The sequence below is a fragment of the Sander lucioperca genome, chromosome 21, assembly GCF_008315115.2.
Source record: "Sander lucioperca isolate FBNREF2018 chromosome 21, SLUC_FBN_1.2, whole genome shotgun sequence".
Taxonomy (NCBI): domain Eukaryota; kingdom Metazoa; phylum Chordata; class Actinopteri; order Perciformes; family Percidae; genus Sander; species Sander lucioperca.
Window position 1 is genome coordinate 28,320,393 of NC_050193.1, and position 25,798 is coordinate 28,346,190.

The window sequence follows — 25,798 nt, forward strand, 5'->3', positions numbered from 1 at the left end:
ACACCGGTAAAGACTGGCTTTGGCTCGCATCTATGGTCGTCTCTAGTGACGGCCAATGGCTTAGGATCAGTTAGATATGAGGAAAGATTCCCTGCCGAGAGAAGTCTAATTCAAGATTCAAAATCCTTTATTAATCCCACAATGGGGAAATTCACACTGTTGCAGCAGCAAGGGATAAGAGGAAAGTAGAGGACACACGTTAACACACAACAATAATAAAATAATTAAATAGAGTAAATATTAAAATAGTAAAATGTATTTACAGTAATTGCACAGTAAATAGTAAAAAGTAAAATGTATTTATAGTAACTGCACAGTCACATGTTTTATTGTATGTCTTATGTTTTATCAGTCCTGGTGTGTGTATTTTGTCCATGTGGTCTACTGAGAGCAGTGCTGATTGTAGAGTCTGACAGCAGTCTGACTTAATAGGCTTAAGGCTGCATTCACACCAAGTAAGGCGTCGCGACAAAGAAGGCCAACTGTCCGATTCATTTGAATGTGGGTATTTCTGTATTGTTAACATTTTGGTTTATTAACAAACTATTGTTTCAAAACATAAAAAACATTTGGTCATTTGAGTCAAGTTGTTAAAGACTCCACTGGGTGGCAGCAGAGTCACAGTTTTCTTTTCAAAAGAAGCTTCATGCAGTAGAGGCCACCTATTAGCATGGTCTTCCACTTACAAATGTGCATTCATACCACTCAAATGACATGCACACCAATGATACGGTCACACATCACAAACACATTCCAACGCAGTGAGAATCAGTGAAAGAATACAGGCAGCATGTCAACAATCAGATGACCAAATGCTAAGATCACTGCTGTAACTCGTCTGTGTGTCAGTCCAATAAAATGCTTGATTATAAAACAGCAGGTGTGAATGTTTCTTGCAACAGTGTTCGGTCCGATGAGCGTTGTGTACAGCTATGCAGCGCTGGTCTCAGACTGACTCACATGAAGCAGAATCTCAATGACTCAATATCAGAACAGCCATATTTAGCTCACACTAGGGCTGCAACTTACGATTATTTTCACTGTCGATTCATCTGTCGATTATTTTCTCGATTAATCGATGTTTGGTCTATCAAATGTCAGAAAATTGTGAATAATGTGTTTTCCGAAAAACACTCAAGATGACGTCATCAAATGTCTTGTTTTGTCCACAACTCAAAGATATCCACAGAGGAGTGAAGAAACTAGAAAATATTCACATTTAAGAAGCTAGATCAGAGAAAAAAAACTTTCACAAAAATGACTATAACCAAATAATCGATTATCAAAATAGTTGCGATTAATTTAATAGTTGACAACTAATCAATGATTCGATTAATCTGTGCGGCTCTAGTGTTGACTCTCATTACTGCTCATAACTTTTTCATCAGAGTTAAATGTTGTGGCATCCCATTTTAATTCTTAGTCGACTAACACTCATACGGTTTTTTTGACTAATCGATTAGTTGATTTAATCGACAGATCTGTAAAACCTGGTTTCTCCGCGACACTTAAAATCCTGTGTCCAACATGACGCAAGCCTTTGGTGATCGAGCGCACCCACCCCCCCCCACGCAGTTGCTAGTAGCCACGGAGAACACGGAGGATTAAAAAACATGATGGACTCTTCAGAAGAGGTCATTATCTTTACTCAAGTTTCTGCGCGCGAAAGTTGCCAGACAACATAATCTTCTGAACATAGTCATACTGAGAAATACAGAGACTTTTGTTGAGCTGAAAGTCTTAATTAGCTTTGTATCAGCTCATTTGGCAATGGCTTGAATGTAACTGACATTCATACTGTAAATATAAAGAGCTGAGCTCCTCTGTGGGGTCTCGGTATCGCCTACCTAGACTGCATCATCTGCTGCTCGTCGTCCTTCTTGCCCAGCTGAACTTTGAGCTCCTCTGTCTGGGCCTGCAGCTCGGATATCTGGTCCTGGAAGTCGGACATCTCCCCATCCAGCTTCCTCTTCGCCTTCTCCAACTCCTGACGGGTCTTCTCCTCCTTCTTCAGCCTCTCTAAATCAGAAAAGAAAAGGATGCAACGGTTTCATACAACACCAAGACACATCTTCTCGTTAATTTTAGGTAAAAAAAAAAATACAATGTTAGATTTATTAGCTCCCTATATGAAGCATCCAGCCCCCCTGGGTGGTCTGGGACAGGTTTGTTATGTGTTTCCAGAACTAGGACCAAACAATGTGAAGCGGCATTTAGTTTTATGCCCTTCACCTGTGTGACAAACTTCCTGAATACCTGAGGTCTGCTCAAACTGTTAGCTCATTTAAATCAGGGCTGAAAACTTTATTTAACTGCAACTTTCTCATAAATTTGATACATCGTTTTAATTCTTATGTATTCATTATTGTCCTTAAGTGCTTTTACTGGCTTCTTTTAATGCTGTAATGTCTATTTTATTGTGTTTGAATATTAACTATTCATTCTCTCGTTTTAATTATCCTTTGGCGCTTGAATGTACTCGTATTGTTTATGTTTACAATGTATTACTCTGCCCCTGTAAAGCCTTGTGTATGAATTGTGCTTTACAATTAACTTTGCCTTGCCTTAATTCTAAAAAAATCTCCAGGTTAATAATTCCACTTTACTATCCTTTGCATTTTGTATTTCATTTTATTCCTTTACCCTCCAAGTCGACCATCATGATCTCCTGCTTGTTCTTGACTTTGCTCAGGTTTTTGGCCTTTTCTTCCTCTTCAGCTAGCGCCACGGTCATCTCATTGATTCGATCGTCCAACAGCTTCTTTTCCTAAAAGAGAGAGATACAGGCAGGTTAGCGCACAGCATCAACATATTCAAATGATCTGAAAACCTTTGTATCTTATTACGCAGTGCAGTAAGGGAGACCCTCCATCTGTAATTCAAAACCAACCTTTCCATTTCAACTCACCTTGAGGAACTTGGAGTTCTGGTCTTCTAGCAGCAAAATGTCCTCTTCAAATTTCTTCAGTTTGGCCTCAGTCGTCACTTTCTCCAGCTGCAGCTTCTGCCTGGCAGCCTCCTCCTCATCCAACTGTTCTTCCAGGTCCTACACACACACACACACACACACACACACACACACACACACACACACACACACACACACACACACACACACACACACACACACACACACACACACACACCAAGTATTTAATCATCGCAGAAAACATATTGTTTTGTATTTTATGACACAGTAATATCTTGAAATATATTTTCAAGAGTGCAAACATTATTTCATCAACAAAGGTCAACTGACATTGACTCTCACCCCCCCCCCCGCACACACACACACACACACACACACACACACACACACACACACTTTATATTTTTGCACATTCTGCACTCAATCCATTCAGCCTCCTTTTTATTATATTAAACTGCAGATTTGTATATATTATGTTTCTGTATGTGTTGTTTATTTCATATTAATGTTCAATATGTTAGTTTACGTATGCAGCAAATTCTACGTAAGTGTAACTTACTTTGGCGATAAACCTGATTCAGATTTTCAGTAACCAGTACATCCCTGAGGACAAACCTGGATGTGGGACTGCATCTTCTTCTTCTCGTTCTGCATGCCCTGGGTCCTCTCTTCTTCTTCCTCCAGCCGGGACTCCAGGTCATGGAGGATCTCCTCCAGCTCTTGCTTTTTGGAAGCCAGGCGAGCTCTCATCTCCTCCGCCTCTGCAAACAGCTCTGTCTCGGCCTGCAGCTGCTCTGCTAGGATGTTCTTCTCCTCCATTAACTACACATACATAATGTTAAAACCTTTAATTATGTAGCCTTAAAAAAACAGTTTGTTATGATTTGGTACGATATGAGGAAAATATGCAATATTCGATAACGTTGTTGAATATCGCCATAACGATATTAATTGCGATGGATAAACAGATATTGACATGTACTCAGTTCTACTGCTTTCAGTATTCTGCTTAAATACAACAATTGCTTGTTGAATTCAAAACGAATGAAAGGAAATTATTTCCAACATTCTTTTTTTGAACAAATTGAACATTGAAATGAATATAAAAGGCAGCACTAAAAAGAGAACGACAGTTACATTTTAAAATGCAGTTTTCTACTGATAATCTCTGAGTGTCTGAGTGAGTGCGATGACAATAAAAAAACAATATATTGTGCAGCCCTAGGACCAACGCAGCAGAGCACTGACCTGCTGGTGTTTCCTCTCCATCTCCACCAGCTCTCCCTCCACCTTGGTCTGCTTCTCCTTCACCTTGACCAGCTCCTCATCTTTAGCCTGCATCTCCTCCTCCTGCCTGGTCACCTGCAGAAGAGGCTTCACCTGCAGGTACAGATAAACACACAGACACCTTTCAGAGGTTAGTCGGAGATTAGTCTGGATCAACGCAAGTACATTTCCAGGATAAACCTGAAATCTGGCGCGATGTCCGCATTCTGCATGTTGCTGTTCTCAAAAAAAACCTTTGTTACAGGAAACAAAAACGACAACCTTCAAGGTAGCGGGCTACACGCTGAAAATGGCAAGTTTTGAAGGAAATTTGGATCGTGCAACAAGGCAGGCCCTGCTTGGTTCTTTCTAGGGGTGGGAATCACCAGAGGCCTCGCGATACGATATCATCACGATACGATATTATTGCGATTTTAAACATATTGCAATATTCTGCGATATACCTTTTTTTCAACTTCAAATTCTTCCCAATTTCAAATGATGTCCCCAAAAGGAAAATTTTGTCAACATCTGTTTCATCTAAAAAGATACATCTCTCTGTTTGTTCATCTCACTTCAATTTTTGTCAAGCAGACAGACCGACCAACACATATATCATAAAAGATTGATACTTGGCGTCTGTGTATCGATACAGTATTGCCACGAAAAATATCGCGATACTATGCTGTATTGATTTTTTTCCCCCACCCCTAGTTATTTCATAATTTTCTTTTTTTGTTTTCTTGCATTTCCTCTCTAACTGGGACGTTTTGGGACTGATTGGTGGGATTGCTGTGGATGAAGTACACACGGAGATACACTGGTAAGAGCCAATGAGGTTTAACCACGTATCAGCTAATTTACATAGCTCACGTTACTGTATTGTGTGAACAATAAACTTCATTTAATATTTTATGCGGCGTTTTCTTCTAAGGGATGCAAGGGTTCCTTCCTGAGACTATTTAGCAGAGCCACCGTCGCTGCGCCCGGAGCTTAGAGCTGCCCAAGACGATTGTGATTGGTTTAAAGAAATGCAAACAACCCAAAAGGTTTTTTCCTCCTATCCCAGAATGCATCTGTGTTGTAGCCACAGCGCTGTGGAGATAGGTCTGGCAATGCGAGACTAGTGGGACATTAATAATTCAAACCCAAACGGGGTCTGTTAAATTTACACATCTACATAAACACAAGCACACACCTTGGTGAAGAGTCTCCACCACTGCCAGTGACGCAGCTTTAGGTAGGCAGCGCAGTTCCTCTGGAGAACCTTCAGAGCACTGAGCTGCTGCTGCTTCTTAGCAAACGCCCTGAAGGGAACAAAAACTGAGTGAGACAACTGTAAAATCTACATTTTCATCAGATATTTAGAAATTACTTCATTTCAGTTGGGGGGGGAAGTAGATCTCAAATGCAGACAGCAGCGGTAGAGCAACACTTACTTGCGTGCCAGATATCCCCGACAGACTGCCTGGAAGTAAATGATGATGTCAGTGATCTTCAGGTCCCTCTCTTCCTCTAAGTGGGCCAGGACTCCAGCCCTGAAGAAGATCTTACTCTGGCCGATACGGAACAGGTTTCCGTCCAGCTCCAGGGCTTTAATCTTTAATCAGAGACAGAGAGAGACATTGAAAGGAAGGAAGGTCTACCTGAGGTATCTGAAGGAGAAACTGCTTGGTGTAATTCGAGTAGATCATTTATTGCTAAAAGGGATTTATTCTTTCAAATTCGGCAATTGCCTGATCATAAAAATGACACCCTTGTTTCAAAAGGAAGCCTTGTGACCTGTAAGGCAGCAGTGGAGATCATTTCATTAGTCCTAAATTAGCTTCTTACCATTCTCTCACAGGCCTGCTTGCCATCCATGAAGCCCTTGGGAATGGCGTTAGGAGTGAGGATCTCATACCTGGACACAACAGACAGAACATCAAACACTAGGATGGCACCATCTATCTTTTATTTACTGGGTGCAAAAGTATACTGCAAGCAAGCTAAGTTTAGTTATATAGCACCTTTCACAGACACCAGTCACAAAGTGCTTTACAGTCAAAAAAATAAAATCAGTCAATAATAATACGGTCAAGTAAATAAAGCAAAGGTATAACACCAGATAAAAATATACTGGTATTTACATATAAGCCGTAGATCCATACATCATGTCAGATAAAGTGGAAAGGGGGTGACATTTATGACTCTTTAGCCCTATTTACATGAGATTAGAATTGTCAAAATTGTCAAATCTTTCATTTATAATTGGCAAATTAATACGGCCCCAAATTACAGACATGGCAGATCTGCGCGGGATAAAGAGAACAGATGACCTCCGCAATTATTACAAATTACTAGAGGTACCCAGGTAATACTAGTCCCGTGCGAATACGGCTTTTGAAACACTTTTATACCCCATATCTGTGGTATTTATCTATTTATGACAATTCTGTTTATGCACTTATGGCAATAATGCACTTTTATTTGTGTTTTATATCATACTAGTTACAGTTGACATTACAACAGTACCTCTGTCTGAACTCCTGGAAGACGATGCGGTTGGGGAAGCCCTGTCTGCAGATACGGATCCCCTCCAGCACACCGTTACACCTCAGCTGGTCTAGAACCAGGTGGGGGTCCAGTTTACCAGCCTGGGGCCATGAGGGAGAAGAAAAAGAGATGAAGAAGAGGAACATTTTGGTGTTTGAGTAAAGGTTCTGGAAAAATACAATTTAATAGAACTTGAATAAGCAGCATTTTTAAGAAGAAGGCTGTTTGTGCCGCTACGTGTGGGTTGTTGCCCAGCTCTATTTTAAATTTTATATGTGTATATATGTGTGTGAGTGTATATATGTGTGCGCGTGTGTGTGTGTGTGTGTGTGTGTGTGTATATATATATATATATATATATATATATATATATACAGAATATGTGTATGTGCGTATGTATATATATATTTTTTTCTGTTTATCTGATTTCAAGGGTTTCAATTTGTGTCTCAACTTGTTTCTACTTGAATCGTGTTGTATTTCCACTATATGTATATATGTGTTTTATGCTTGTATACATATGTTTTCATCTTTGTGAAGCCCTTTGGTGCAAACTGGCTTTTAATGTGCTATATAAATTAAATAAACTTAAACTTGTACTATGTAAAATGTACTAACAATTTCAATATGAAATAGCCATCTAAATAAAGGCTTTTTAACTTTTTACAAGAAGAGTGCCTTGGACCTTTCTTCTTTTTCGAGGCTGCATTTTAATTTGGGTTTTAAGTCACAAACACTCTAGTGTGTCTGTCCTAAAAAAAGCCACCCCTGGGTTATATTGCTGTATACAGTACATGACTGTGATACAATCCCACAGAATTTATAAATGTGCGGATAGTAAAGTTCTCAGTCTAGCTTGTGCTGAGGGTAACTGTGACAGTCGTGCAACTCACCCTTTTCTCATGATTGGGGATGATGCAGCGGACAAAGTTGGGGTTGGTGTTCCTCAGCGTGGCCATCAGCTTGGATAACTGCTCCTTGTACAGCTGTCCCACGGTGCGGAACATGCCCTTCTTGGTCTTGTAGGCGGCACCAAACGCCGTCTCATTCATGCCTGCAACCTGGTCCAGACCCACGATTCTGTCGACTGGTGATGAAACATGAGATGAGGAGAAACGGACCGATAACTGCATTAATTCAAGGATACACAGGAGATTGATGCAACTTTTGTGATGCTGGTTTTACTGAGAAATGTGTCGAGTACATTAAAGCAAAATGCTGTGCAGTGTACATGAATGCAGAAAAGAGAAAAGCCAGTAACATGAATTTAAATCCAATGTGGATAATATTCAGGAAATGTTGCCAATAAAGGTTGATGTATTCAACTGAGCAGGATTTGCTCTTTTCTAATGTTGTGATAAAGCATGAAGACAGACAATGGTGTCACAGCAGCTGTGGCCAGAAACCAACAGCTGGTTTGATATGACAGCCAACATAACAGAAGCTAGTTTCTCTCAGCTAGCCTGCTGCTTAACAATCTGTCAGTCAAATAGGATACAGAAACAAACTCTTAATTGTGACATACATTACAATATAATAAAAAAACAGGGAGGTTATCTGGCTATTTTATATCAACTGGAACTGGATTAAATATAAAATAATCTCAACGAATAGTAGTGCAGTGCAGTTGATCATGCTGGAATATTTACTGAGTTATAAAACCACATACTTATCCTTTTGTCATCATATCACGATTTAATCCACGCTTACATAACATCCTAGAAAATGTTAATGTTGTGTACTTCATGACGTAACAAGCAAAAAAATACATGTTGTTTAAATGTCTCTTTAACTTGACGATCTGTGCTCAAATCAAAGACACAATCCCATTAAAATGTTAACTTTTAAACCTACAACTGCATGACAGTTCAGCAGCACCACATCTCTCAGCTTACTTGTGTATCCCCTCTTCTTTTAATAAAAAAAGATCAATAAGTTTGATCAGTTATCTGGCATGTAAGTTCCTCAGATATTCCATTCTTGTAGTACATCAGTAAACAATAAGATTCTTTTTTGGGGGCTTTTCTCTTTATTCAATAGTGACAGTGGCTAGACAGGGGTGAGACAGAGGAGATGACACGCAGCAGAGGGCTGCAGGGCGGATTCGGGGGGGGCGCTGCAAAGGACTCAGCCTACATGGGGTGCACGCTCTACCGGGTGAGCTAGAGGTTGCCCCAGTAAACAAGAACTTAAATTAGTTCTGAATCAAAGGTTTCGAAATCCATCTCACCAAGCAAATGTGTAATTCAAAAAATACCTGTCTCTGAATATCAGCCTTTTGTTAATTTATTTGTACGATTATAAAAAGAAATGCCTTGCCTGACTTATCATTCAAGCAATAGTTGTTGGATTATTAGGAGCGGCAGTAAGCCACCAGCACTCACGGAAGAATGAAATGTTTTAATATCAGAGGTTATTACAGCCATGCAAAGCCAGAGGAAAGTTTTTTTTTTAGTGGGGTGCACAGTGCAGCCAGGACAGGACAGGACAGGGAACCAATGATCCCTACAGTGAGGAGAGGATGAGGAGAAGCCAGTGGTACACGGAGGTTAAGTGTTCCTATGATTCACCTGGAGCTTCATCGAGCCCAGACACATTGTCATAGAAAGAGGCTCTCTGAAACGTCTGAATGTCTACAGCAACAGAGACACGGACAGAGAAAGAAGACAGGAGAGTGAGAGAGAGAAACGTGGGCATGCAAACCCATGCACACATCTTCCACCCACACACACACACACACACACACACACACACACACACACACACACACACATACACATACAACCTTTTTGCGAGCATTGATTAGCTGTTAATGCACTGTAATGATACAGTACATGCATATTATCAAAGCCTTGTTATTATTCAGAGCCAGTGTTGGGTTATCATAGCCGAACATTAATCAGGAGAAAGATTTGTCCAGAAAGTGTTTTCACCTGTCTGTGGCTCCATAAACAAATCAAATGTCAAAATAAAATTACGATTATAAAGGCTATCTGACTGTAATATTGACAGTGTATTCGCTGGGGAAGAAAATACAGGATTAGCAATAAATCTATCTTTCGGCTCTGAGAAAAAAGAGTTCTAGCTCTTGGTTAGCTGGTTTACACTTCCATCCCACATTAAAGAAACCATGACGCACACGGCTGAATGAAACTCAGACAGGAAGTGTGAGAGAAGAGAGAATGTATTTCCCTTTTTCATTTAATTGGAGGTTCAGCTGTTTCTAACATACTTTGAAAAGTCTACAGCCACGCTAGTGGCTCTGCTGACATTTGCTAATTGGAACTGAACACAAAGTACAGCTGAGGCCGATGGGAATGTCAGTCATTTTGTGGATATTTGGTCATAAACCAAAGTATTGGACAAATTAACATTTAGTTCTGATGATGGTGTCTATGTTTACTGTATGTGTATGTATGTAGATTTATGAGGCCCTGTAAAGACAAGACAAATTTCCCCAGTGGATAATAAAGACTATCTATCTATCTGTCTGTCTGTCTATCTGTCTATCTATCTGTCTATCTATATATCTATCAAACGTTAAGAATCACCAAAATTAATACATCTAATCCTCAGGGTTCAGATGACAAACTGCTGCTACTGTAGAATAGCCAAAAACCAAAAATAAAAGACCAAAAAGCTTAAGCAAAAATCCTTTCCTTTTTTGTACCTCATTTGTTCACTTTAGGTATGATGTGTAACATCCTTCTGGACTGATAAGAATAAATGCAGGTTTATTCAGAATTCATGCCGCAGAAGAAATTGTACATCAGTATACTTTTGTACAATTAAAAGCTCAATGAGCTCCCAAACGCCAAGAGAGTCTCACCGTCTTTCCAGAGCTCAGCCACAAACTTGTCAGTCGACTGGTGCAGCAGCGTGGCCACATTGTCATTCAGGGGATCCATGTTCTTCATGAGCCATTCATCAGCTTTATAGTCCACCTAAACAAACACAGTGATTCATCCGTGTTACTTTAGGGGTTGGACAACTAAATGTTCTACTGCGTCTCCATCAACAATCTCAAACACCTAGTAGGGCTACACAATAAATTGTTTTGTTTTTTTGGGGCATTTTAGGCCTTTATTTTTATAGGACAGCTAAAGACATGAAACGGGAGAGAGCATAGACAGTGAAATAAATGGACACAGCGACGCCTTAGACTTCGACGGAGACCAGTGAAGTCTATTAGAAGTCACTTTTCCGGTGAGGGCTGTCTGTTGCTGAGCAGCCTCAAACTGAGCTTGACAACATAAATGTGACGTGAGCAACCTGTCTGAAAGTTGGAAGTCTTCTGGTAGCTGTGCCAAGAGAAATCTCAATCATTCCCAATCTAGCAGAGACGGAGAGCGTAGGTATATGTAAGGAGATAACATAGACACAGGCTAATTATTGATCACTAAAACGCTAGTTAACATTAGTAATTAAACTTGCTAACTAGCTAATGTGAGTCGAAACTGCCTGAGAGCTTCTCCTGTACTATACGGTAATTCCTCTACTGTGCGACAGAAAGTTGCATGGTTATGACCCAATCGTTAGCCTATTTTTATAAAAACGTCGACTACGGGGGCGATAACGTGAGGTACAAGGTAATGGAGCCTTTTATACACTGTCGTGTTTCTTTAGAAATAAACAATGGACAAATAAAGTCTTTAAACGCTTCAGATGTAAAGTTATTCTCTGTCAAAGTGACGCCAAAATGAATGGCAGTCAATGGGATGCTAACAGGAGGTGATGGCTTGTTAGTCTATGAACCTCTCCATAGAAGGTACGCTTTCCAGATGCTTGCTTACCCCCTTGGGAGAGAGAGGGGGAATGATATGCAGCTATCATATCATGCGTCGAGGAGTAAACCTTTATAAATGGGCACCTGCTCTACCAGGTGAACTACCCAGGCACCAAATAAAGTTTTTTTTTATCGTACCTCAAAGAGCTACTCACACCACAAACCTCCTAACATAACCTCTGCTCCGGAAACAAAGTCCTTCTTCGCCCCCCACAGGACCAAGCTCCGCACCATGGGGGATCGGGCTTTCTGCTCTGCCGCTCCTCGTCTGTGGAATTCCCTCCCAGACCACCGGAGAGCTCCGCAAACCACTGACTCTTTCAATAAGGGCCTAAAAACCTTTCTTTTTAAGCAAGCTTTCTCGTGAATCTTTATTTGTGTTATTGTTTATCTTTATTTCTTTGATTGGCTTCTGTTTTTACCCTGATCTAATCTCCTGTAGCACTTTGGGAGTGATTTGAAAAGTGCAGTATAAAATGTTTTATTATTATTAATAATATTATTATCCTCATCGTGATATCAACTTGCACAATAAGCACATTGAGAAAGACACTCAAGGATTTTTTTTATTAGTTGAAAGAGATTAGTAGAAAACTGCACTCTAAAATGTTTTTTTAATGGTGCCTTTTGTGTTTGTGTAATTTTGGAAAAAAATGTCCTTTCAGTTTGAATTCAACAAGCAATTTGTTGTATTTTAGCAGTAGACCAGAACTGAGTACATTTTAATATCTGTTGATTTATCGCAAGTAATGTTGTTACCGCGATATTCAACCACGTTAACATGTATCACATATTTTCCTCATATCGTGCAGCCCTAACATGTTCTTCATGAGCCATTCATCAGCTTTATAGTGCACCTAAACAAGTCTCTGCTGTGAGCTGCACTTTAAACCCAAACAGGCTACGGTGTAATGAACTGTATATACCAACAATGACCACACACAAGGTTTGGCATCCCGAGAGCAAAATAAAAAAGTAAACTCATTTATCAAATCAGATTTCATTCATATGTCATCCAATCCTTTTCCTTTCATTACTGTAAAAATACACTTCCAGAGGACTGGCTATCAGTCTGTGATTAATGGCTGCTGCTCTGTTGCTTCACCTGTCTGCAGCCGTATGTCTTAAGTGACAGAGCTAGATCTGGCTCTAACAGTGTTTCCGAATACCACAGGCAGCACCAGATGTGCTGTATGTGCTACGTGGGACAACAGATACAAAGAGTGGTAAAAGGTTCAGAAAAGCAGTGATACACAATGCCGACAAAACGAGAATCACTGTTGGGTTATACCTCAACTTGTATTACATATATTACAAACCACTTTCCCTTCAAGTCCTTCATTCAGTCTGCTATCAGACTTTTAAACCCCAGACAATTGTTTCTTGGAATAAACATCTTATTTTACTATTCTGAGGTTTGCATGTTTATCTGTGTTTTAAGCCCCCAACGTCTCCTTCCAGGCAGGGTGCTGTCTCTGACATACTCCTGTCTGCTGTTTATGTGTAACTGTTGTTTTTTAAACTGAATTGCCCTTTGTGACCGACAGTCACATCTTACTGGACCATAATGTGCTGATGGGATTAGTCTCTGTAACATGATGATGACTTTTACTTGAATGTGTTTTTCAAATGCTAACGTACTACGAAGACTTTGGAGCAGGACATAAGAAGTAATTGACATGGTGGGTGACCTGAGAGGAGGAATGTAAGATCTTCATATGGGTTTTATTAGAATCCTGGAAAAGCAAACTCAAAATGTTTGCACTTATCTTCCTTTTTAGTATCACTCTGTCATGCAGGGTTTATTTGATGAAGTTCAAATTTAATGCTGGCTCCAGAATCGAACACTGGATGCTTGATTTCGGGCGGAATCTAAGATCTTCACATGTTTGTCATGGCAAAGCTCAGGTCCAGGACTGATGTTTGGACACGACTGAGCGATGCTCTTCACTGTGTTCATATTCACAGGAAAAAAGAGAAAGGTAAACCTAATTAAACTACCACTCTTGGGATGACATCAGCTTTTATGATGTGACAGACCAGTGTCCTCTCTGGAATGTTATGGAGTATCGTTTTCTCTTTGCAGATGGCAGACCACCATAAAAAGGTGAAAGTTGAAATCCTTCCATCATGTAACCACCAGGCACCAAAGACTCAATCACACACCAATGTGAACCAGATGTGGTGTCCTACAGCAGCAGGACGACAACTGGGCTATTGTTTTCATGCAATGACCTGGTAACTGCACCTTCAGGGGAGCTAAGTCTGTGCCTCCGAGAAAGGTTTCAAAACAGGCCAGAAAAAGAGCTGTTGCATAAGTAAAACACATGGATGAATCTGAGGCTATAAAGGGGACATGAATAATGGTTTTCAAGAGCTCTTTTCTAAAGCTGCTTACACACCAACCAGACGGCCAACCGTCGGCAGAAAGTTTGTCAAAAAAGTGCCTGAGAACACACCGAAGAGACGAGACGTAATACGTCTCCATAACAGCAGGCGGTGCTAATCTGGATTGTCGCCCAAAAATGAAAACCGGCAGCTGATTGGACGAACACGTCACGTGGGTCTTGTTTCAACAGACTTGGCGAACAGACTCGAGTCACTGACCTCGCCAGACTGTCCAACGGCCGATTATCGGCTCTGTGTGTCCAGGCCCTTAGAGTGAAGCGTACTACGGTAGGGTTGGGTATCGTTGGGTTTTTTTCCGATATCGGTGCTAAAACGATACTTTTAGAAAGGTGCTGGTGGCTGAACTGATACTTAAAAAAAAGGGCATTAAATAAAGGCTTGTTAATTGCTAAGGCCATATGGTCAAATTGTGATAACAATTACTTATTTCAACAGTCAATTGCTGTTAAACAACAAAAAAACACTAGATAAAACAATGGTATTTAACAAAAGAGGGGCACTTGAATGCACCATGAGCTTACAAGGTGCAATTAAATGCACCATTAAGTCACGTCTGTGTTGTTTCAAGGTGCCTCGCAAAGAGCAGCTAGTCTCCTCTGTGTCCTTAGCTGCATCTGTTGTACGCCCCGGTGTTGGAATCCTTTCCAGTGAAATACAGCCACACTTTAGATGTTTAGCTTTCAGCATTTTAACCGTGTTTAAAGGAACACGCCAACTTATTGGGACTTTAGCTTATTCACCATAACCCCCAGAGTTACATAAGTCCATACATATCCTTCTCATCTCTGTGCGCATTGTAGCTCTTTCCGACGGCTCCACCGGTAGCTTAGCCTAGCACAGATCCTGGAGGTAACTGGTTCCATCTAGCCTACTGCTCCAAATAAGTGACAAAATAACGCCAACATGTTCCTATTTACATATTGTGATTTGTATAGTCACAGCATGTACAAATAACAAGGTCACATGAGACACAGACTGTATATAAACTGGGAACTATATTCTCAGAAAGGTGAAGCACTGCTACTTGGGCGGAGTGATATGCTTGCACCTGAGAAGCACCGGACAGAGAGTAGAAATGCTTCACTTTTCTGAGAATATAGTTCCCAGTATGTATACGGTTAGAAGATGGCTGTGTCTCATGTGACCTTGTTATTTGTACACGCTGTGACTATACAAATCACAACATGTAAATAGGAACATTCTTCGTTCCGGTAGATACCGGTGGTACCCAACCCTATACTTTGGTAGTAGGTCCAACCAGCTACCATTCCCAGCAGAGCAGTCAGAATGCAAGAAACCTTTATGGGCCTGAAATACAGTACATACCTTTCCTGCGTAGTGAATGATGCAGAAGTCGGCTTTGTCCTTGAGCTGACGCGGCTTCTGGAACTTGGTGTGTGTGCCCTGCTCCTGGAGCACCTTGTCTATAAAGGTCTTGTCGGTGGCCTTGGGAAACCAGCACTCCTCATCCAGCAGAGCGAGGATACCAGGGGGGTTGGTCTGAGAAGACAGAATTCGTTTAACACACATATTCATAGGCATATGAATAAAGTCACACACATAGATGGAGAACACTGACCGGCCGCTCGATGAGGTCGATGCAGGGCTGCAAGTCCAGGCCGAAGTCGATGAAGCTCCACTCGATGCCCTCCCTCTGGTACTCCTCCTGCTCCAGGATGAACATGGTGTGGTTGAAGAGCTGCTGCAGCTTCTCATTGGTGTAGTTGATACACAGCTGCTCGAATGAGTTTAGCTGAAAGGGAGCGTAAAGCAGAAGTTCGTTCTAACTATGGTGACATGTTTTCTTTCTGATCATTGTATAAAGGTGATGGGTTTTCTTCAGATGACTTTGATTAAACCAATAAAACACTTCAAATGATCAGACAACCTGGATTTTTGGAGTAAGCTTAATCCACGTGTAAAGGAACAAAATGTCTAGAAGGTAGTTTGTGTTTTGTGGAAATGAGTTTGTTAGTATAGCACCACAATCAGCACCTCAAAGATCTCAAAGCCAGCGATATCCAGGATGCCGATGAAAGATGCACCCTGGCGTTTGGTCCTGTCCAGGGCCTTGTTGATGCGGTGGACCAGCCAGCGGAACAGCCGCTCATATGTTGCCTTGGCCAGGGCTTCAACAGCAAAGTCAGCCTGAGGAAAAAACCAGGGTGAGAGTCAGCAATTCTAATCTAATCCAATATAATATATACGTATATATACAGTATATATCTCCTCTATAAAGACTAGAATTAAACTTTAAACAAACGTTTGATGTTTTTTCACTTCACAGCTAAAAAATGGATAAAAAATGGAATGCAAATATCCTCATTGATAGAGTTAGATGGCACCTTACCTGTTCTTTGGTCTGTGCCTTCTGTACGTAGTCCCGCCCCACTTTGATCCTCGGGGTGAGGATAGCTCTGGTGAACTCCATTACATTCATTCCAAGCAGGTGGCAGAGCTTCTGCGCCACTGGGAGTAAAAAGTGAGGAAGCAGAAAGCATGTAACATATTGATTGGTATACATTTCAGATTTAATAAAAAAAAAACAAAAAAAAACGTTATTTGTGTTTTTTTATTATCTTCAGAATCTGATTTAAGTTTGGTGCTCAAATAAACAATCACACAATCAAACACGGCTTATCAATCCAGTATATATGACCCAAATTCTGCATTTCCTGTCTGAGTTGAGACCGCAAAAATGGGTCAGGGGCTTCGTTTAAGTGAGTTCTCATGGGTCTGGTCTGACCACCAGACAGCATTTAATAAAACTAACTATTTTATATATTAATTCGAGGTATGTGACTACAGTATAGTCTAGACTGCAGGAGCACGTGATGGTGTTGACATGATTCAAACATTACAAGCAATCCAGTATAAAGAGACACACAATCTATCTTCAGTGTAATCATGTTGCTAATAAAGCATGTGCTCACAGTGTCAGTGTATATATATGTGGAAATGATGGTCTGTTTCCAACACCTGTTGTGGTGGAAACTGAAGCGTCACAGTCACCTCATTTCCTGGATTCATGGATCATGACTGACACGAGCGAGGAAGGGTGTGTGTACATTGTTTTACTTTGACTGGATGTTGGATGTTTACCTGTGTTCTCAGGCATGGAGGCCTGATCCGTGTTTCTCTCTTTCTTAAAGACGATGTTGCCAAACTGCAGCACTGCCGAGACCACCTTTAACATGCCTGGCAAGGATAAGATAACATTTTAGTGATCCCTGGGGGTGGGGGAATTAGGTAATGGCAGAGTTAAGAGAGCAAACAAAGGAATGTAAGTATAGAAAGAGAAGGAGAATAAGAAAGTACTGTGTTTCAGGGCACATCTGGAAGTACTACTCACAGACAATCTCGTCATGGGAGAAGCTCATGATGCGCATGGCATCCAGAGTCTCTTGGAAATTATCTTTGTCCTGCTGGCCAGGGATGGTAATGTTACCATTCGACAGGAAACGGTAGTTGCTAAAGCCTTCGAGCAGCAGGTCCGCTGGAGAAGGAAAGGAAAGAAAGAGAAGTTCATTCTTGAGTATTTTAACGCTAATTTTAACCAGCCTTCTTTAAAAGCTAGAGTTTTAAGATGCATGTTTTTCCCAGTTAATGTACAGTGCTGCATGTTAGGATACTTTGTTTGTTAAAGCTATAGTGCATAGTTTCTGTCGCCCCCATGAGGAATTCTAAGTAATGTCAAGTAATGACAACAAAACTGTCGGCGCATCCACATGATACAAGCCTTACGTGATCGCGCTGCTGTTTAAATAGAGCGCGCCATTTGGAAATCCAATCAAAAGAGGTAATCAGCCAAGCCATCAGCTATGAGCTGAGATAATAGCCGAGCTTGACTCCGTGACCTGCCAGAACTTACGCTATGCTTCATTTGTGTGAAGCCGATAGTCTTAACTAGATTTGTAGCATCTCATTTGGCAAAAGTAACAATCTAAGTGATTGTTTGATGAAACATTACAGCGAAGTATGTGTTACTTGTTCACTAAAGACAATTCAATCTAGAATCTAGAGCAAGGCCGCCCACTTTACTTGATGGTGTTTTAACCCCCCAACGTCGACTTCAAGGCACCTAACCCTAACCATGGCCTAATCTTAACAGCGCTGCCTGGAAGACGACGTTGGGGGCTTAAAACACCAAACACCGCCATATTTGGGGCCCGCGGGCCAAGTTTGACATGCTCATGCTTATTCTCCTCTTATTTTGAAAGGGCTGTAAAATCCTAATGACTAAAAAACATACATTTTGTGCCGATAAGAAGTGATTAATCTGAGTTTTATGGCAATGTAAACCTCCCTGTAAATTTAATACATATGTTTTATCTACGAAGAATTACATAAATTATGGAATTCTTTTTTCAACATTTATTTTTGGCCCGTGGCCTTCCATCCAGATACATTTTGTCCCTTCATATGAAAGAATTTGGGCACCTCTGCTCTAGTGAGTAAGCAGATAAGTGAGGGAGAGATCAAGGAACTTTTGAAATCCACTGGGTAATAAAAGAAATGCGCTATCTGAACACATTCTGCATCATCATGAAACAATGTACTAACAAGCAAAATTAAAAGTTAACGAGGGAAAAAGATTAGTTGGCCGGTGCTAATTCAAACCAGCTTACTTTAGGTCTGTTCCTCGCCTGAAGCAAACTGGCACAAACATATAAACCTCACTGTCATTGCTGAGATACTTTTGTATATCCTTATAGCAGTTGTCAGACACTCACTCCGGAGATGCTCTCCAGCCCCTGCCAGAAGGCGGTAGAAAATGTGGAAGGTCCTCTCATCTTTGGCCTGTCTGATGGCCCTCGACTTCTCCAGAAGGTCTGAGAGCAAAGGTTAAGGACTGGACAAGAAAATTACAACATGAGCCAAAAAAAAACCTGATAGGAAACTGATACTTTCACTGTTGTAGTAAATATTAGAAAAAAAGACCACATTGTTGCATAATTTCTGCTCATGAGGAACATCAGGTTGATTTCCAAGATCTTAGAAGAATCCGGGGGAATCAAATCTTGCAACAAAGAAGTATTATCCTGCGGAGCCATACCCATTCATTTTCCTCACGATGCATAAATAAACTTGAATGAAAATGAGGAATAGCTGTAAAAACGTGGTTTCTTTAGAGCTTGATCCCCTCTAGCTCTGTCTGGAGAATAAGCTGAACGGCGATTGACATTCTTGTGGTGAGCATAAGCTGTGGTGAGTCGTACAGCCTAACCACTGCTCTCAGATCTAAACTCAATGCGTACCCTGTCTTTTAGCTTCCTTTGTTGTGTTAAAAACAATCTTTTGAGCGTCTGCTCCTTCAGCCTGTCCCAGGAATAAGGATACAAGTTTCAATATTGGCCCCAACAATGTATCCTGTGACGTCAAAGTTGATTCTGATGAACTTCCCCTGCAGGAAACAAGATGCATATTAAAAAGAGTATATGATGTTGCTGGTGCTGTGTGTGTGTGTGTGTATCTGTCATATATTTCGGACACCGTTGCATTCTAAATACCCCTTTGTGGATTCTTGCAGACACAGTGGTGTAACAAAATGCCCATATTAGGAAAAGCCAGGTCTAGAAAGAAAGAATCTCAGGCATGTCTGTGGTTTCCTGACAGTGAATGAATGTGTGTATGTAAGTGTGTGTGGATATGTGTGCCCATCTGTCCACTGGGCTTCATTGCTTCTCATCTGAGACAGCCGGTGATTCATGAGGACTGAACACCAGGGTGGTTAACTTCGGCCACATGGTTTACTTTAGTCATGCAAACATTTAAAATGCTTAGAGCGACAATTGGTGTAATTCCTGTAACTCATCACTACAAGGTCAGAGATAAAGATAAATATATATATATATATATACAGTATATATATATATTAGAAGTGCAGCATCAGTCCACTTTAAAATACTAGATTTTTCCAAACAGTATGGTGTTACAGAACCAGGACTTAGAAAGAAAATTATTTTTATCAAATATTCTAAAGTTACATATTTAAATTACAGGGTCCCAACACCTTTTAAACATCAAATTCGAGGACTTTGCAGGCCCAATTCCCTCAAATTCAACACGGCATAGTTTGAGACACGGATCAAAGTCCGAGAACAATCAGGCTTTAACGAAGATCACAGACAACCTTAAAAAAAGAGAGGCTTGAATGTGTGTACAGTGATGGCAGACTCTTAGCACAGCAAAATAATATATAGCATTTTCACTAACGTCAAGTGAAACAGAAATTAAAAGATCTTCAATTTCTATTCTTGCAAAAAAAAAAGTATAAATTCAGGCACTTTCAATGACCTATGTCGATTATTAATGTCTATTTTCAAAACCTTTAAAGGGTTGGTTGTTTCCCCCTCAACTCTACAAACTTTTAAAGGACCAATGGAACAAAAGATTTCAAGTAACCGCAGAAACCATGAAATTTAAAAAGCCCAGAAGGAATATTGGCAGACTGGCATTGGATGACATGAAGCAGGAGGGTTTGGGATTAGATTATGTACAAATGTCTTTGTACGTATCTGTTAATGCAAATGTAAACTTCACTGCCAGTCAATGTGGAGTAAATCTGTTTCCTATCTGGATACTATCTGTACATATGTTTAAATCAAACAAATGATCATTTAAACAGGAACCGTAAACTCACAAAGCGAGACGAATTGTCATTTTTCACTGTCTTGGCATTGCCAAAAGATTCGAGGATGGGGTTGGCTTGCAGGAGCTGGCGTTCCAGCTCACCCTGTGGAGAAAGACAGAGAGGTAAGAAGCCAAATCGCTGTCAAACATTTCTTATGTCTGGCACCGCATAATGAATCTTTTTATCACTATTTATCACGTATTTCTATGCCTGCAAAAACATACACAAGCTGGTGAGACAAAACCAATTCTTCGCAACAGAGCAGCAAGAGAAAAATTGGAGCCACGTTAATATGCTAAACCAATCTTAGGGAAAGTCAGCAATTTATCAAGGCTCTGTTGGCTTTACTTTAGTCGACTGCAGCACAATGTGATTTTTGTCAGGGGAACTCGACAAGTCCAATGTGCCAAGACATCCAAACAGTTCGACAGAAACTCGTGAAACCACAAAGGCAATACAGTGAGTGTGTTTCGACACATGCCCTATAGTGAGTGGTTCCTTCTTGGCGATGAGTGAGAGCCTTCTTCCGGCCTGCGCATTCCTTTGGTTGTGATAATATACCCTATACATCCGAAGACTTTACCACCATGATGGTAATGATGGCTTCCTCCCAAATCTTAAAACCTGGGTAGATAGGCGGTTCCCTACACTTCCCCTACACATGACACAATCTCCTCTAACCAGGGGAGTGGCAGGACAGAAATAGCCCCTACAGCACATCAGGTTTTGCCTTGAACTGACTCCAGGATACTGGACTCTGACTGCCCAGAGGGAACAGAGTGGCTGGCAGATGCTCTAAACCAGCTTGAAATGACCATTGAAAGAAAAAATGGCACTACCTATAGCCCTACTTCGATGTACTGTTAAAAAGAAAGCAAGTAAAGAGAAACTGACAGTGAATTTTTTGACTTGCAGCAGAGATAGAGTACGGACATCCAAAGATGAATGAGTGGCGTCCTAAATCGCCATGCAAAAATTGTGAATAAAAGTGGGGAAATAATGTCTCCCTTGGCCCTATATTATAGCATCAACTCAACTCGCTTAAAGAAGTTATTCAGACTTGATCAGTACGACGAGGAAACAGGCTCCAGAACAAAAGCCAATAAGACTCTGAGGGCCAGATGTACGTAAATTTGCGAACATAGCGTTATCAGCGCCATGGCCAACCTGCAGAAAGCGAACGCTGTGATACTTCAGTTTACGTCGTATTTACCAAACCTGCAGTTCATCAGGTAATCAGCGCCTTTCTCCGCCCACTATACCGTATATTGCGCTGTAGCAAAGCGTTAAGTACTGGTGCTATGATACGGCTGAGTGCAGACTGAGATATTCCCACTGCTGATGCTATGACTGTTTGAAATGATCCTGATGCCAATATTTGTAATGTAGCGAGGAGTTTAACAACTGCTGGAATGGAATGTGAACGCTGAGTCGGAGATTCTATGTCATCTTTGATTTCTTCCAGTAACTGTAATAATGCATGGCTGCTTAATCTGTAACGCTTAATGATTTCGTGTTCACTCAACTGAAAAAGTGTGATCCTTGTGGCAAAAATCCTTTCAGCTCGTCTCCCTGGCCTATCTTCGTCTTGCTCCAATTACTGCTGCCATTTCACCAGGAGGCATATGCGAGGAAACCCGCATCCTGGTTTACACCCGCTTTTAAGAGGCGGAGAATTTTCACTGCAAAACAGAGGCGCGCTTTCACGGGTGTTTTTTGTACATACCGCTGAATACATAATTAGACGCACTTTGCGCTTCCCCTCCCATCTCTTTATGGGAAACTCCCACTGTCCCCTCGACCCTCCCATGAATGCATATGCATGACACGGAAAAGCACAATATGCCATTTTCAGTTCCCGCGACAGGCAGTCTGTGCTTTTACCTCAGTGCGGCCTGTTTGTACATACCTCGCCATGCTTTTACGCGCACATTGTGAAACAAATACGCCTGAAGTGGGCACAAAAGCGTTAGTACATCTGGCCCTGACTCTCACTCTGCTAGAGGTCTACATAGAAAGTCTGAATGTGTTGAACCTGACTGCAGGAAAGCTCCAGTAAAACCCATCTCTCGTGGGCATCGGGTTTTACTGAGGGAAATAAGACGTAACTATCCTCCTCCTCATTTTCTTCATTTATCTTCATCTTTCAGGCTCTGAATGAAATAGAACAACACAGAAACCAGTGCATACGTCCCTGTGTAACTAAAGAATAAACAGGCATTCCCATTTGTCTTTCTCACTGAGAGAAATACGAAAGTCTCTTTCCCCTCTGGGTCTGCTTTACCTCTTCTCCACTACTTCATCTTCCCCCTTTCCAAACCTCTCTCCTCCAACTTATCTTCGCTCTACCTCGATCCCTGGTTCTACATTCCTCTGGCCTCTGCTCAGAGGCAGCCGTAATGCAACGCAGAAGGAAAGCAGCATTAAGGAAGTGAGTGTGGATCGTATACTCTGGCAGGGGAGCACTGAGGCCTTGAGTTACGGCTACTGAAACAACGCACATTAAACTAGCATTCACTCGGATTGTGTGTGCTCAAAGCTGCAGGTTATAGGTTGCAGCCAAGACTCTGCTTCTTTTGTTATTAAATTTAGAGAGGACACAGAAACATCAGGATTTGGTTTAGGGGAGAAAGAAAAATAGCTGCGGGATAAATCAAGAATCTTAGAAGAGGTGAGCCAGAAAATATAAAGTTTTGTAGAGAAAACAAGAGACAGAAGATGCAGTTCAGTAATGTGTTAGCAGAGTCTCATTTGTGATACTTCTGGGAAATTGTGGAATATTACTCATTATTATTATAGCAGTGGGTATAATGGAATGACATGATGAACAGCGGCAATAATAATAACAGTAAAGATAATAGAACTACAACTAATAATAAAAATAATAGTAGAAGCAGTGGCCGTCGAGAAGGACAACGGCAGCAGGCGCAGCCGCGATCCAGGTGCCACCACAATCCAAGGAAGGATTATTAACTACACACATGCATCTAAAGTACATCACCAATGGAAGACATGCATGAACATATGAAAGATTTGATAAACTGCCATCATGTTTCATCATCTTTGATATCTTCATTTTGCATGTAGTAGCATATAATTACTTCACTAAAATGTATAAAGACAAAGCTGTGCATCAAACTTTTGAGGAGAGATGTTTAGTGTGGCTGTGGTCTGATTTCACAGTTCATGTGCTGCTCTTAAACACCATGTATAAATCCCAGAAACAGAAGGCTGATGGACCTACAAAGAGTCAGGAAATGCTCGACATGCACTTAATGTCAACAGTTTTAATGACCTATTCTTTTGGATTTGCCTGACATGTGTTTCTAATAAAACACCTTCTATTTCCAACTGTTCTAATAAACCCGAAATCAACTGATAAAACACAGTGTTTCAGCATCATGAGCCTGCTGGTTTATTGGCAGATTCAGTGGGCTTCTAATAATTATGTGAGAAGACAGAGCCAGCACAAACACATACCTCATGAAGAGAGAAGCTTAGATTAGTCTGTCAACATCATTATGGAAGCGGCCGAGATTTAGAGAAGAAGGGCATGCACATTCACGCAAACACCCAAAACGGACCACACACACATTTTTTTTTTTTTTTTTTTTTTTGAGAAAGCGGGAGATACACTTGCCTGGAGCTTGAATGCTTTGGGAGATTCGGGCTGTTTGTTATGGATAAACAAATGCAAGTGTTAAAACCTGAAGTGCTTATGTCAGACACAAGCCACAGGAAACAGAACACCAGTACACACTAGGCCCAGCGTTGGTTACACTCTCGCAGAATGGCAATAGATGACATGAAGCAGGAGGAGCGACCAGTCAGGCTAAATTAAAATCTATTAGATTAGCTGTGGATTAATACACACATCTTATCAGCAGGATATCAAAACTAAGCTATGCACTTTAGTTTTGACTAGAACACATTAACACATTACAGTTCAAAAATTGAATAGTTTGACATGTTGGGAAATACACTTATACACTTATCGCTTTCTGGCGGAGAGTGACATAAGAAGATCAATACCACTCTCATGTCTGTACAGTAAAGCTACAGCCAGCAGCAGGTTAGCTTAGCTTAGCACAATGACTGGGAACAGGGGGAAACTGCTAGCCTGGCTCTGTCCAAAGGAAACAAAATCTCCCTGCCACTGCCGGCTTCTCTATAGCTCACTAATGAACACGTTAAATCGTGTTCATTTAATCTGTGCAAAAACAGAAGTGTAAAAAATGTCAATTTGCTGTTTTATTTGTATCGTATAGGGCTGAACGATTAATCGTTATTTTGACTATTAATCGAATGTGTGATATTTAGTTGATTGTTTGGTGTAACATTTGGTTTGACATATTTTATTCCTCTTTTTATTATTAGATTTACAGTTTTTTTCATAAGATAAATGCTGGAATAATGTCACATATCACAGATCGTTTACAGAAATGTCCCATTTTCAGTGGATTACTTTATTTAACGTGATCGTAGAAGATGCAAAATGTAGATGCTACTATTGAACTGAGGCATATCAGAAATATCAGTTCACAGGAAAGTACTGATATTTTTTATTGGAATAGTTTTTTTTTTATAATTATTATTAGAACTTTAGTGCTTGGATTATCTATGTTCTCATCCCTGCATAAGAATATAGAGCAGTTTTGATGGTGTTTCATGTTATAATGCTCCATGACATGTTTTATCTGTTACACAAAAGAAATTGAACTTTTCATATTGAAATTTGAATTTTTTTTTTAAAGAATCACAAATCGTAATTGTAATATCTGGCAGAAAAATCCCAATTAGATATTTTCCCCAAATCCTTCAGCCCTAGTATTGTATAAAGAAATGTTAATTACTGAGCTTTAGAGGTGCTGGTAGGTGGATTTTGTTACTGTTGGACAGAGCAAGGCTTGCAGTCTTTCTGCTATGCTAACCTAATTGGCTGCTGGCTTTATATTTAAAGGCTCTGACACACCAACTCGACGACCGACCGTCAGCAGAAAAGGCAGTCGGACTGATCAGTCTCCCCGAGTTGGTCAAAAAATGTGCCTCGGAACACATCGAAGTGACGCCGACTTGAGCGTACATTCGCGCGTGCGCGAGACGTAATACGTCTCCATAACAGCAGGCGGCGCTAATCTGTATTGTCACCCAAAAAAATGTCACCGGCAGCTGATTGGACGAACGCGTCACGTGGGTCTAGCTTCTCCCGAATTTCAAAGCCAGACCATATTGGCAGCTC

The 25,798-nt window shown here is 40.8% G+C and overlaps 1 protein-coding gene across 5 annotated transcripts in view; it reads right to left on the reverse strand.

The window, feature by feature from the left end:
- Positions 1-25,798, reverse strand: part of LOC116065439 (myosin-10) — a 91,920-nt gene that overhangs the window by 16,885 nt on the left and 49,237 nt on the right. For 2 of the 5 annotated variants that reach the window (XM_031320954.2, XM_031320955.2), the window contains exons 6-27: positions 24,200-24,229; positions 20,569-20,661; positions 19,266-19,329; positions 18,659-18,757; positions 17,278-17,421; positions 17,028-17,123; positions 16,276-16,394; positions 15,921-16,073; positions 15,505-15,678; positions 15,252-15,425; positions 10,560-10,674; positions 9,301-9,363; positions 7,624-7,817; positions 6,710-6,831; positions 6,029-6,098; positions 5,635-5,795; positions 5,394-5,502; positions 4,178-4,309; positions 3,545-3,751; positions 2,909-3,046; positions 2,644-2,767; positions 1,848-2,019 (exon numbers count right to left, since the gene is read on the reverse strand). In XM_031320954.2, coding sequence (XP_031176814.1) covers positions 1,848-2,019; positions 2,644-2,767; positions 2,909-3,046; positions 3,545-3,751; positions 4,178-4,309; positions 5,394-5,502; positions 5,635-5,795; positions 6,029-6,098; positions 6,710-6,831; positions 7,624-7,817; positions 9,301-9,363; positions 10,560-10,674; positions 15,252-15,425; positions 15,505-15,678; positions 15,921-16,073; positions 16,276-16,394; positions 17,028-17,123; positions 17,278-17,421; positions 18,659-18,757; positions 19,266-19,329; positions 20,569-20,661; positions 24,200-24,229 — 2,753 coding nt within the window. The remainder of the gene's footprint in view (positions 1-1,847; positions 2,020-2,643; positions 2,768-2,908; positions 3,047-3,544; positions 3,752-4,177; positions 4,310-5,393; positions 5,503-5,634; positions 5,796-6,028; positions 6,099-6,709; positions 6,832-7,623; positions 7,818-9,300; positions 9,364-10,559; positions 10,675-15,251; positions 15,426-15,504; positions 15,679-15,920; positions 16,074-16,275; positions 16,395-17,027; positions 17,124-17,277; positions 17,422-18,658; positions 18,758-19,265; positions 19,330-20,568; positions 20,662-24,199; positions 24,230-25,798) is intronic. The other 3 variants (XM_031320957.2, XM_035996510.1, XM_031320960.2) reach the window with 3 other exon arrangements.